Below are 13634 nucleotides of genomic sequence, written 5' to 3'. Positions count from 1 at the left end.
AGGTTCCACGAGCCGAGACAATTGCAGGATCAACGCTGGCAATCCATACCGCTGGTAACCGATACCGCAACTGTCTCGGCTCGTTCATACGGATTATGGGCAGGCGACATTCACTGCGAGCACTGTACAGTATAACCAACTGATCTAGGCTTTCCCACATATTTGCCCGAGTCCCGTGTGTCACAGACCGAGTAACATATAATTGATTCACCGCTAGAGTGGTTGATTCCATCAGTACCAATGCAATGAGTCTAATTCACACACGGTGCACACGTTAATGTATACCAACTACCTATACAGTACACTGATTCTTTGATATTATCGCGTACGAACATGTTTAGAACAAGTTCGGCATGTTCGAATAAGAGAATGGATTAAAGAACCGCCCAAGCCAATCAAATCACGCTTTGTGAATTTCTGCCAATCCAAACGTTTAACTCGACCTAGCCCTCCGCATTGGGCAAAACCATATACATACGGATATGTGTATAGTATAGTTTGTACAAGCTTAAATTTGATGAAATGGATTCGAATGCTATTTGGCGAAATGATTCACAAGTCCAAATTTGGGTGAAATGCACAATATATATATATATATATCTGTATACGTATAGTTGTCGGATATATTTGTCGCGGTACAGTGTAGCTCGTAATTCAAAAGTTGCCTGCTTTTGGCAATTGATACAAAGTTTGACAGGACAGTTGTATCATGTTGAACTTGAGCCATCGTTTATTATAAGTTCCTTACAAATATCAAGATGTCGGAAAAGACACGAATTTCGCACTTGAAGATTGTGTTTGAAAGGATATTCAAGTTTACAAGTATAAATATTAGTAGTGCGCCTCATCCCGAAATCTCACAGTTCCAAGACATCAACGTTGTATTGAATGGAATTGGGCGGCTATTTGATGATTGTGAAATGGATGGAGTGAAGTAATTGGACGGAGTAAAGGGAATGGTTGAGACTCGTGGACGAGGTGTTGATGCAGTGCAAAGAATCCCAACGCCAAAAACATACCGCAAGTTTGGGTTTCCAGGCATGGCCACCATGTTGATTGAGAACGGTGCGTTCAGCATCATGGGGTGTAGAGCCACGGTCGTTGGCAATCCGGAGGAAGTGGCAGAGGCGTTGACGTAGCTTACGCATCAAGATGTTCACCTTTTGGATCACAACTTTATGCGCAGATGAAGTGACGAACTTTGTGTTGTTCTGAATTCTGGGCAATTACACGCTGCAGCAGCAGACGCCAGTCCCGTAACGGTCAGTGACAAACGCACGAGCAGCTGCCCCATTTCGAACGCTTTTTGCGCGGCGCCGTGCTCCTGCCTAGTCACGCGTTATGGAAACTTCGATGGTTATGTTGACTTTCCTCGATGATGGTGGGGTTTCTGTTGGAATGACTTCCATTGACCCCGCTGATCGAGGCACCGGCGCTGGCACAGCTGGGACAAGGTAGGCAGCTGATGTACCACATGATATGCTGCCACGGTGGACGGCACCAGAGTATTTTGAGCAATGCGAACCAGGCTACGACGGTCCAACGCTCAAGCCGGACCTTCAACTCATCGATCAAGATAAGAAGACGGCGATCATCTGCGACTTGGCCATAGCCCATGAAGACGACCAACTCCACGACGGCGACACGGTGTTCGAGAAGACCGCCAAGGGCAAGATGGACAAGTACTCCCCCCTCAGCCGTCACCTCGTGCGTCAAGGCTTCGAAGTGTACTCTTGCGCGCTCGTTTACGTCCCCCTTGGCTCCGTCGCCCCCGCCAACCATAACATCCTCACCGCAGTCATTGGCCTCTCGCGTCCAGCCGCATCCAAGCTCCAGTACGGCCTCTCCGCCGACATTATCAAGTCCAGTCGCACCATTTGGAACACCCATTGCAGCGAGCCCAAGCCGGGCTGTCGATCGGCACGCGCCGACAGCCGCATGGCGTAGACACACAAGTCCCCCGGGCCTTACGGCCGAAAAAGCATTTCCCTCGTTGGGCGCGCTTTCAAGTCTTGACATTAGGAATAGCCAAGTTAGAACTAGTTTCATCTCCGAAACCATTTAGCTAGTTTACCAGAATGGCTCTAAGTCAAGTAATAACCCTTCCTCTGTTCTAATCAGTGTGAAAACTGATTACCATATTTAATATGGTTTTTTTTTCACATTCATTTTTATAGATTCCTGGGGTTCAGGCGGCTTGCCATCGACGAGTGGAATAATGTGGCGACACCTTTTCTACAGTGCAAGGTGGAACGTCCTGTGGTGATCACCACCCCCGACGCTGGTGGGATAACGCCGTGAGGCGTGCATTGTCGCTCTACAGCTACTCCTCAATATCTTTGTCCGACTTCATGAGTGTCAGCAACTGCTTGACCAGTTCTCATATTAATTAGCCTACAAATATCAAATCATGCCAAATCGCAGTTGCTTCGTACCTGATGACCGATGATACCAACGCCTGGACGAAATTCCTCCACCTGACGTATGCATATTCCTTTCGCATTCGATATCATCCTACAAGTCAAGAGCTTGGGCTGGACAAGAGGAGGCAGCACAGCCGCGGCTTCGTGTCCCGGCTCACCGCCTTGTCGTCGAGGGATAGGATGGCCAGAAGCGCGTCGCCAAGGATACCGTGTCAAGTCTATCATTGGCGGTTGCAAAATTGCTGGTGCCCTGTGCATGGGTGTGACGTCAGAGTCAGTTTAAATTGCGGGAGATGGGTAGGGAGGAGGTGCGTCACTTCGGTGAAAGTTACAGCTCTCTGCTTAGTAGCCGTGGTTAAGACTGAGGTGCCTACAACATGGGGGACGTCGAGACCCTCACGTTTAAACTAGCACGAGCCACAACGTCGACGACCCATCAAAGCCAGTCGAAATCGTCATCTGCACCGAAGTGACCACTTGGTGCAACACGTAACCAGCTCCGTACAAGTCGCACGCCGCCGCCGTCAGTTGCATTCCGGCAATACACACGAGACGCGGCCATAACCTGACGCCGGTCAAGGAGCTCCGGCTCGCGCGGCTGCAGGACATCAGTCAACACGTTCTCAAATTTGGACAAGTCCCATCGCGGCACCTTGGCCACGCAATAGTCGAGCGACGGTGCGGTTGAAGAAAAAGGTGTGTTTAAGCTTCGCAAGCCCGACAAGATGCCTCGCGTATCCCATAGCGTCCGATACGGAAAGGAGTACGTCGGCATATACAGGACACAAGCTTAATTTTGAATGCACTTCGCAGTCAAACTCGTATTAGATGACGTGAAGGTCCCCGATGGTCTACCGACAAACCTATTGAGGGTAGTGACACCATCGGCACGAGTGCCACCACCACCACCCACGACGACGACCGTGCCCGATCTGGCGTTGCACGCGGCATTTAGCGGCGGCAACGTCGACCTCGTGGTTCGTGAGCTACACCTTCCTAACATGTCTCTATGTAGGCCGTATTCGAACATCATGGGGCTGTGGAGCTGACGACGCCGTTGCTCATGCCCAACAACTTGGCTTCGAAGTGCTTGAAGAACGCAGCAAACTCGGCTGGGTACGGGGCCACAATCGTGTTGTTGCAGATGGAGTTGACGCGACGGCCGTGGCGAGTGACTTGGCTTGACTCTAGTCTGACGTTGTGAAATGACTTAGGAGGTGTAGAATAAGCGGGAGCTTCGGTGCAAGTGAAATACCGCTATGCTGCAATCCTCGTGGACATAAAGAAGGAACTGCAGGATATCCACCTCATGCCAAGAAATTGTGCACCGTATACGTTGACCGCATCGAGCAGACATGCTTTTCCAGGCGGAATGTAGCTCACGTTACACACGTCATGTTTTGGTACTGTAAAATTCACAACTGGGAAACTCTGGTGGAAGCTCGTAGCGATTCTGACGTGCAAAGAACAGAATCAGAAATCCACCGACACATCGACGAGTGTCTGGGCACATGGCGTAGTTGGCATCAACATAGGCGGACAAAAATGGCTTGGAGACATAGTCCCGGCCACCGAGCATAAACCCATGAAGAGAAGTGCCTCTGAGGTAGCGTAGAACGCGCTTGGCAGCTCGCCAATGGGCAAGACCCGAGTTGTGCAGAAACTGCGAGAGCTGTTGATGGGCATAAGCCAAGTTAGGCCGAGAACCCATGGTTAAGGACATAATACTGCAAACAATTGACCGATACGGCTTATATCCTGTCAAGAGGGACGATAAAGGGGTAGCACTTGGGAGGAACGACGGCGAAGAACACTTGTGTGGTCGAAGGCAAACCAAAGATGATCATTAACGGACTGTTTAGCTGACCTATGATTGGGCATAAACAGTCCGGTTTCTACAGAAAGAGAACACCGGATAATTCCGGATGACCGGATATTATCCGTAAGTGACCGAACCTCGGCCAAAGCAAGAACAGCCAAAGTGCCCCTTCTTGACACCAACGAAGGAAACTTTTTCAGGGTTACTCCGGAGTAGATAGTAGTGTACTTCGAAGTAAGTACAACATAGTCATCGAACGAATATAGTACAGTAGTACTCTCGAAATTATCACACCAGACTAGCCACTCATAATTGGTTTTCACAACAACTGGTGCGAGCACATCTCAATGAGACTTTGCCGGTGGCACTTCAATGGTGTACTACCGGTACAGGGTGATTCTGTCCCCATTTGCCTCGGATATCCCAATAATTTGCACGTTTTGGGATGCCCGAGGCAAATGGGGACAAAATCACCCGGATAAGTCCGCATTTTTTACTTAACGTAAGTATCCGTAACTACGAGGTACAACTGTAACGTTAGTAATGACTTTTAGTTGTGATGCGGTGGAGATGCTCTTACTGTACATTAGCGCCCGATGCGTAGGGGCATGTAAGGGTACATCAAGATGGTACTCATGGCTGCGCTGTACGGTTTCTAGCTCCTTGCGATGGACCACGTCCCATGCTGTGCAGTGGGTGGCCATGGTGGTGGTGGTGTGTTCCGTCTGCAAGGACACATCAGCGAACACTTTGTTGGTCGCTGGTGTGTTCTTGTTCTGACCGAACAGGACCATCAAAGTGTTCGCGCCCGCTGCTTGCAACGGTGGACACTTGAACAATACTAGTAGTACAGCTGTATGTTGATTCATTATGTTTCGACTAATACTACGAAGTATTCTACATACCGGTATGCGCAGGGTTCCGTGATTTTTCGTTCTTGAAAACATGAATTTCGAAGTGTGACGAAAATGATTCTGGTTGGCTACGTTCGATTGGAAATGGTAGTAGTACCACCATTTCCAATCGAACGGAGCCAAGTACACTTGGCTCAGTACCGGTAACCCTTTTGAAATTCGTAATCTGATACTGTATGTTGATATTGATACTAGTACTAGTATTACGCTGTAAAGTTAAAATCACTCAGCAGGCATCGTAATCTGATACTGTAGTATATACCTCGAAGTACTACGTACTACTATCAAAGGAGTGTACTAGTACTAGTACAATGTACTACTCTGGAAAGAAATATAAGATTCGAGAGTACACATTCTCGTAGTACAATCTCATGTCCAGATTGACCAGTTCTTTTGGCTCACTGTCAAAGGGGAGGTATATTAATAACTAATTCGCTATCAATACTAATGTTGCCCGAGGGCTCATCCCGAATCCGATTGCCAGAGCAGGTACGTCCTACTTGGAATTGGAGCACAGTGGTTTTGGGTGTTGAATAAATAGGGTGCTTGAAGCGCTACGGAGTTGGAGCTGAAAATTCGAGGATCAAGCAGTTGGGGTACTTGAGCCAGAGTGTGTTGTACGGGTACTGGCGCTTGAGTTTTGCCAGTTGCGCAAGCACGTTGATGCGAAGTGCGTCGGTTGGATCTTGAAGTCGGAGCCAACGCCGTACTGCCGCCATCCAGCCGATGAAAGTTGTTTCTTCCCAGACGCGTTGTGGCCAGGGTGTCTTGCCGTCGTACTTGATGGCGTTGTGCTGTGTCCAGATCGTGTGCAGAACTGATGCTGTGAGCAGTGTCCATAGCTTGAACAGCGCAGGTTTGTTTGCAGCGCAAGTCGGGCTGACATTGAACGAGTCAATGTTGGAGATGGTGGCCCAGTCAAAATGAACCCCAAACCAACGCCAGGCTCTTGCGTGAAATTGCCATGTCGGAAAGACTTCATTGCACGTGTGGAAGGCATGATGCTCGGTTTCGACATTACCGCATCCATAAACGCATGTAATGGCTTCAGGGTCGGTGAGTTGCTTGTAGGCAAACCGGCTGTTGACGGGAAGCATGTGAAGGATGAGTCGAAGCCAGACGTCGCCTTGAACCGGTGTTGGTGCACGACACGCTCGTCGAACAAAACGCATGTACTTGGTCCAGTCTTCGGGAGTCACGCGGGTTGCCGACTTCGCTGGATGACTCGTCACCGGTGGGGCATGGTATGCCAAGCTGAATAACTTCTTCTTGGGCCATGAACAAAAACTCTGGCTTGTTTCCTTCACAAGCTGAAGTCACCGGCCCTAGGCAAAATGCATATGTACGTCCGCCTGAGACGTAATATGAATGAGAAATCTGACCTCTGAATAACCAAGGCTGCATATTCAGAAAACCCAAACGACCCCTGCCTAGGTCATTATTCATTTTTCGCCATGAAGTTCACCCTCCTCAGTGCCATTGCCCTCTTCGCGGCAGCCACTGCCGAAGCCAACAACACTGTCACGGGTATTGACGGCCGCGCTCGATCGCTCGAGCAGGAGGCTGCCTTCCAAACCGATGCCGAAACCAACCGCGCTTGCCACGAAAAAAATGCCAACTACATCGCGTCCCTCAAAGCTGGACAGTACACGTCGAGTGCATTTCACAACTGTTTTCGCACCATCGACCAAATCTACAAGTTTGCCGATGCGTTGGTCGAACAAAACACGACGTTGCTTAGCGCGTTTGTCATCTCCAAGACGTACAACGGGGCCACGATTTACGGGTACAAGCTGACCAAGGGCAACGCCCAGTCGCTGTACTTTCAAGCCCTTCAACACGCCCGCGAATGGAGTGCAGGCTTGTCGATTCTGTTCTCGTTCGTGTCGATTCTCGACGATATTGCCAACGAGAAACCCACGGCCGCCGACGCGTACGACTTGTACTTTGTGCCAATCGTCAACATTGACGGCTTTGCAAGCACATGGAACGGGAACGGCACCCGGCTCCAGCGCAAGAATGCCAACCACGTCGACTTGAATCGCAACTGGCCGACTCCCTTCGAGAACCCCAACACCCTCCACAAGACGATGAAACGTACCCCGGGAAGGAGCCCTTCAGTGAACCGGAAACCGCGGGCATCAATGCATGGATAGAAGCCAAACGCGACGAAATCCAGGGGTACTTGGACATTCAAGCGTATGGGGGGCTTCTCTTGTACCCGTACGGGGACACCAAGCAGCCGATCGGCCACGGCTTTGACAAAAAGTTCCAAGCGCTCGGCCGTGGAATGCAAAAAGTTATGGGAATACAAGGCTCAACCGTCGCATGCATTGTACTCGACGTTGTCGTATGGAACGTTCGCAGATTATGCTTTCCGCGAGTTCAAGCAGCCTGCCTTGTCGGTTGAAGTGGTGGGCTATAGTTTTATCACGGCCGCGTCGACCATCAAGAAACGCGGCATCGAATTGTACAAAGGCATCAACGCATTCGCCAAGGAAGTCACCGTGTTCAACGGTGGGAGGGCATCAAGCCCCCGTCGCCGACATCGACCTCCAAGCCGTCCCCTACTACTACCGCCCAATCAACGACCACGTCCTCATCCGGATCGAAACCTGTGCCACCGTCCTCGTCCGGATCGTGCAATGGTTGCTCGGGATGCTACTCTGCTTTGCTCTCGCACTGCTTTCGAAGTGGCTATATCCGTGCGCAATGCGATTCGTTCAACGGCTCTGGCTACCAAACCACGTGGTGTGGCAATTACTAGGAGGAGCCTTTTAAGAGCCCGAGTTAAAAGAGAAACATGACTATGTCAATGGTCTTATTATCAGCGATTGTGGTTTTCAACTTACGTTACCAGTAATACAGTCTACCGGGTAGCCTGGAGACTGGAACGTACATGTAGAACTCTGGACTACGTGGCGACGTCAAAATACGTACTTCGAAGTATAATGCTAGTAGTACTTCAACTACAGTCCTCAGGTACTTCTATTGCACATTCATCCTTCACCTTCCACACGCTACTATTCTACTAGTAATACTAGCGTTGTAGCACGACGTTTAGAATAAAGCGGCGTTGTGTGGCATGAAACTACGAACAACATGTCCGTCCGGGGACACTTGTAGCGTAGCGTATGATTCAGAATAACTAGTTTCTTTGCCGCAAAAAGCAGGTTGTGCTCATGATTGTCATGTGAATGGATGTGTGCACGTTATTAAAGAATGAATTCCGTGTTATGGAGTATTTAATTTTCGTCGTTGGCAAATATGGAGCGGTACAGCGAACCGGGGAGAAACTGGACCCCCCCAAGAAACTCAACCACCTCTAAAATGTGATGTATTTTTATTTAAAATACACTGATCGTTAAACTGAATAAATACACACGTCAGCCAATCAGATTTCTTTGACTAAGGTGGCCGTGATTGGACAGTTCAAAATCAACCACGCACATGACGTTCGGGGTGTAGATTCCTTCGTATCCGGGAATCTCGCCTGCGATCTGTAGATTTTACTTTGTCGTGCTTTAAACAATCAAAGTGCTCGAATAGTAGTGCTGACATTTTAAACCATGAACTTAGTGAGTAGTTCTAAAATCGTAATGTAGGCAAGGGCAGGGTTGTGTGCTAGTTTCTATTGGTACTGTCAAGCAGTTCACAGTTAACGTTATCCTAACGTTGCACTTGCAAGGTTGCACTTGCTAAATTTTTAGCAATACTGGTATGCTACGTTGAACTAGTACTGGTAGTTAGTTGGGTAAGAGGACTCAGAATTGTAGCCATAGGATTTGACTACATGTAGGGTGTGTTCGTTTATATATGCTTAACCCAATAAATTACTCGTCAGAGAAAGCAAACAAACAAGATTGCCAACCAACTTGGGGGCTACAAATACCCCCCACAGTACGGGTAGGAGCGGCGATAATTGTCAAGAATTACGACTACAGCGTTAGAATTGTGTGTCGCACACTAGTTTACATGGTAAAAATGTTGCTGGCAGCATCCGAATATTATAGATTGAAATTGCCACGTAGTAATGATTGTGTACAGTATACCTTGGTGGAGTCGTTACGAATACCCACAACTTGCGTAGATAAGAAATGGAACAACGAGCGGTTATGTCCTCCGGGGCTGGATCCCCTCAATGTACGCTGCTCATTTCCTACAGCCGAACAATCAGCCCAACTTCACGCGGCCCAGGCCGCTGACGAATACTGGCCTGGCCAACCAGCCATTCTGGTTCGACTGGACCCGAGTCCTGCCTTCTTATTGCCCCAACCGTGTCCGCCTTTCAAGTCACTCGTGTTCCCAATTCTTCGGTGGCTGACGTCGCCCACCTCGTCGTTTTGGACACATGGGTCGAACTCTCCACCACCACAGCCGTCGTCGACACCGACGAATGACGACACGGACAACAGTATACCGATGTCTCCGACGGTCTCAACCGCAGCACCCATGCCCAACCCACTGGCAGCACTATACAACCGGTTTACTGGCCTGAACAACGTCGACATGACGTCGCCTGCCACCGTCCAGTCTAACCCCTACCTGTTCCCAACCGTCATTGGCTACCATCGCCCACTGACACGGCTTGGTCGAACGCGCCACCGACAAACGGTCGCCGCCAACGACGGATGACGAAACGGACTACAGTATACCGCTGTGCCCGACGATCTCGCGTGCCAGTTCCTTATTCCATACACGGCATCCCGAATATCGACCAAGGGCATGGCACGGCTAAGAAGCTCGCTATCTATAATTCTGTCGTCGACTTACGACAGCTCACCGCAACCATCGCTCGCTCAGCACGCGCCGTCCCCCAACACTGAGTGGACTACTCCTGCTCGTTGACATTGCCGCTGTCAGCGCCCACAACAAGCTCCGTCCTATACAACTTGATGGTCCGCGATGGCCTCCATGCAACCTATCTATCGTATTCGGCGTCAGTAGCCCACTGAGGCTAACCCGACGAGACCATAATAGCAAACCCGTAGGCTTTGACAAGTCCCAATCACACTACACACTAACGAAAGCCCGACAGACTGAGGCCGCTGCACGAACCACCCCGGTGTGAACGTGCACAAGCTCCACCCGCTAGATTAGTCTTGTTCGCGGGCGCTGCTGCATATGCGCGCGCTTGGGCGATAGCGAGCTTGTAAATGCCGCGTAATTTCATTTTCAATTTCATTGCATTTCTATTATTGACCCCGTCGCTGCAATGAATCCGTTGCTTTCAAACGAGATTTGTTGACATTAGCTGTTAAACCACCTTTTTGTATGCTCTGATTTCACGTAAGCGCTACCCACAATAGCACGTAACGCACACATAAACAACTGCCACATCGAACCACCACGAGGTTAACGGCTTGGACGCTCACACTCATCTACGCAAGTGATCAGCCTCCTCCAGGACGCTGGCGAATCGCCAAAGACCCTAGCATGTATTCATTCCTTCGACACGGCCAAGAGACAGCAACGTCCACGCCAAGCTGTGTGCGCTAGTGTATCACGCAGCAACACACACAGCATGTCTTGGACGTTGCTGCCTCGTTGGAAGTTGGCAAGGTTGCCTGCCATATTTGGGCCACCTTAGGGTATCATACGAATAATATGTTGAAGCTGTATAGATATGATGACTACACTAAGAATACAAGGTGTCAGCATAGCCTGAAGGTAAACGTTCGGTGAATTCATGAATGAGGTAGCCGGTTCAAAACCCACCGATGACTGTACTTTTTACATTTTATCATTTACGACTTTGCAGTACTGCATTGAAGGTTGGGTTTGTCCTACAATTCTACCGGTATCACCACCAGCTAGATGAAGCTGGATTCAACTCGGAGGCACAAACTTTAATTCACACTGATAGTGGTGATAAACGAACTCGCTGTGTATGCGGTCGTCATGGTGGCTGCATGGTCAAACTTCGTCCCAATCATCGATTATCCCTATGGACTAAATAGCCCAAAAGTTGAATTGTCCTATTTTATTGTATTGTTTCCGTACTCATAGTGAATCTATCCAAGATATAGTGCTAAACCCGTGATTTTACACGATAAACGACGTGTTTTTTGTAATATTCGTATACGTTAAGCGGCGGGGGTTTCGTGGTGAGTTAAGTACTAGAACATCTATCAATTCCAAATAATTCTGTTATTGACTTGCGACGAAATAAATACAAAATATATTCATGATAAGTATTGGAAAGTGAAGCATTTTTGGTTGATAACCGAGTTACTGGGTTAGAGCCTAATAGGGGAGTCAATTTAGGAAAAAATCAATTTTCACTTTAGATTCAACTTTTCACTTTCTGCTTTTCGTCACGAAAACCACCAGCTTTTGGTTTTTAACAATCAAAAGCAATTTGAGATTCGTGGAGTCCACCCATGTAACGATGAAAATACCCAATCATAGCAGTCTATTCCATGGCATACAAATACTAATACAAACACGAAAACCCAGCGCCATCACCAATTGTCAACCGAGAGCCCAAACCACAACTGACGAAACCAGGTGTCGTGGGGAGCATGAAGAGTTATAGTAGAAGCATACCTAACAACTTTATCGTCGGGTAAGAGGTGCAGTGTGGGTCGTAATCGAGGTGTCCAAATTGGACACCGCCATTCGAAAGCATTCAACGAGAATTCCAGCGCTCCCTACCTGTCGTCACCCCTCTTTTGAATGCGGATACAAATGATTTTCGAGGGCCAAATTGACTCAGCATTGCTTTTCGTGGAAGTTAATAAAAATACAAATGAATATAAATTTGCTTTTCACAATCGAACGAAAACATGAAATTTCCTAAGAGCATTTCCACCTCATCGACAGTAAACACAACAATAATTGTCGAAAAAATTGTCGTCATATTTACTGTGGTGCTCGACCAACCCCATCAAGACAACACCATCGCCTACTCTATATCATCAAAGAGACTCCGATTGGCTGAATAAACTTACCAATCACGACATTGTAAATTTGGAGGTTGCAGAATTAAAACCATTTGCCATGCACACCAGTGTCGACGATTGGGACTCCGATGACGACATGGCTGAAGCTTTGGTACTCGATGATGCCGAAAAGCCCACATGGGGTGGCTTCCGTACTGGAAAGTGTAGAAACATTGCCCGCGGCCACGTCGAATGTATCGTATAGTGTACCTCAGTTAACTGTATTCTTACGAATCCTCTGTACAGCCCACTACCGCTTGTGCAACGACTACTTCTGTGAATCGCCCGTTTATGGAGCTCACCCTTTCCGCCGTCGATTTCGCATGAGACGCGACTTATTTCTACAGCTTGTGCATGCCGTTGACCTCCATGACAGCTACTTTGTGCAATCGTACGATGCAGTTGGACGCAAAGGTATTCTCGACCAAAAACGTTTTAACATTGTTCTAGGCCTTTCGACATTGCAAAAGGAAACTATTACACTGCGACTACTCTGCTACGGATCTGCTGTCAATGCTACTGTACCGATGAGTACCTCAGGTGCAGCGAGAGTACATAGCTACAGTGCATGAAAAGGTTAATGTTGTTTAATGTGAATTGTTCAAAATTTTAAATATTACACAGGTTATGTGGTGCCGTCGTTGCTGTATTTAACGACGAGTACCGTCGAGAGCCAACACGCAGCGATATTGAAAGAGAGTTGCGTATCAACAGTGAGCGCGGGTTTCCTGGATTGTTCGGGTCCATAGATTGTACTCACATTGTTTGGAAAAACCGCCCCACTGCATGGCATGGTCAGTCAAGGGAAGGATGGCAAGCCTACAATCTTCATTGAGGCTGTGTCGTCCCATGACCTCTGGTGTTGGTACTCGTACATCAGTAGAGCAGGGTCGAACAACGATATCAACATTTTAACCGGTTAGGCAGCATTGCTACTTCATAACATGTAGCTTCACATACTTTGTAGATCCCGCTCATTTCAAATTGGCTATGTGTCCCTGCAACGCGGCACAAATTTACTATTAACGACGAGAAGAAATTTGACGTACTGTACTTAACATCCTAATCACCACCTAGTTTCCAGACCCCCTATTTCTTGCGGACAGCATCTACCCCACGAGCACCCTCTTTGTCAAGACGATCAGTGAAGCGCAGGGGCGTAAGGCCACAGCATGCCGCGTGGCCAAGACTGCGGTCACTTTGAAGTCGACACAACGACCATCGACGAAGACGATTCTCGGTTTGATCGATTCGTTCGTATGAAAAAGACAACCGAAGGCGTAACAAAGTATAATGCGCTGCGTGGGGCACTTGTTGACCACATCACAAGTATATCTATATAGCACTGCGGGAGGAAGCGTGCGTAGTTGAGGGCAAAATGCACAATGAATTAACTGAAGATCTACAAAGATCTCCTTAATCCTCATCACTATGAAATCGTCTTAATCTACTTCACTACTTCTACACTAATATGCATTTTTGTATACAATGGATGCGGGTGTGGTTGAGACATTGGGGAACTTCACTAGGCTAG

At 48.4% G+C, this 13634-nt stretch overlaps 6 protein-coding genes across 6 annotated transcripts; 3 read left to right on the top strand and 3 right to left on the bottom strand.

Moving 5' to 3' along the window:
* Window positions 1-1479: 1479 nt before the first annotated feature.
* H257_18199 (hypothetical protein) lies at window positions 1480-1947 on the top strand (the record flags this gene model as incomplete). The annotated part of the gene is made up of 1 exon (XM_009847214.1): window positions 1480-1947. One exon carries the CDS (start codon window positions 1480-1482, stop codon window positions 1945-1947), a length of 468 nt encoding a protein of 155 aa, XP_009845516.1.
* An 878-nt stretch (window positions 1948-2825) lies between these two features.
* On the bottom strand, window positions 2826-3198 carry H257_18198 (hypothetical protein; the record flags this gene model as incomplete). Its single annotated transcript, XM_009847213.1, has 2 exons — window positions 2826-2882; window positions 2929-3198. 2 exons carry the CDS (start codon window positions 3196-3198, stop codon window positions 2826-2828), a joined length of 327 nt encoding a protein of 108 aa, XP_009845515.1.
* Window positions 3199-3452: 254 nt separating this feature from the next.
* Window positions 3453-5036, bottom strand: H257_18197 (hypothetical protein; the record flags this gene model as incomplete). The annotated part of the gene is made up of 3 exons (XM_009847212.1): window positions 3453-3610; window positions 3846-4095; window positions 4893-5036. 3 exons carry the CDS (start codon window positions 5034-5036, stop codon window positions 3453-3455), a joined length of 552 nt encoding a protein of 183 aa, XP_009845514.1.
* Window positions 5037-5710: 674 nt separating this feature from the next.
* Window positions 5711-6253, bottom strand: H257_18196 (hypothetical protein; the record flags this gene model as incomplete). Its single annotated transcript, XM_009847211.1, has 1 exon — window positions 5711-6253. One exon carries the CDS (start codon window positions 6251-6253, stop codon window positions 5711-5713), a length of 543 nt encoding a protein of 180 aa, XP_009845513.1.
* A 357-nt stretch (window positions 6254-6610) lies between these two features.
* On the top strand, window positions 6611-7312 carry H257_18195 (hypothetical protein; the record flags this gene model as incomplete). The annotated part of the gene is made up of 1 exon (XM_009847210.1): window positions 6611-7312. The coding sequence occupies one exon, from the start codon at window positions 6611-6613 to the stop codon at window positions 7310-7312; it is 702 nt and encodes a 233-aa protein (XP_009845512.1).
* A 5111-nt stretch (window positions 7313-12423) lies between these two features.
* On the top strand, window positions 12424-13363 carry H257_18194 (hypothetical protein; the record flags this gene model as incomplete). Its single annotated transcript, XM_009847209.1, has 2 exons — window positions 12424-12514; window positions 13185-13363. The coding sequence occupies 2 exons, from the start codon at window positions 12424-12426 to the stop codon at window positions 13361-13363; spliced, it is 270 nt and encodes an 89-aa protein (XP_009845511.1).
* Window positions 13364-13634: the final 271 nt, after the last annotated feature.

Source organism: Aphanomyces astaci, assembly GCF_000520075.1.
Source record: "Aphanomyces astaci strain APO3 unplaced genomic scaffold supercont1.143, whole genome shotgun sequence".
Taxonomy (NCBI): Eukaryota; Oomycota; class Saprolegniomycetes; order Saprolegniales; family Verrucalvaceae; genus Aphanomyces; species Aphanomyces astaci.
This window is presented reverse-complemented; position numbering and strand designations above follow the sequence as displayed.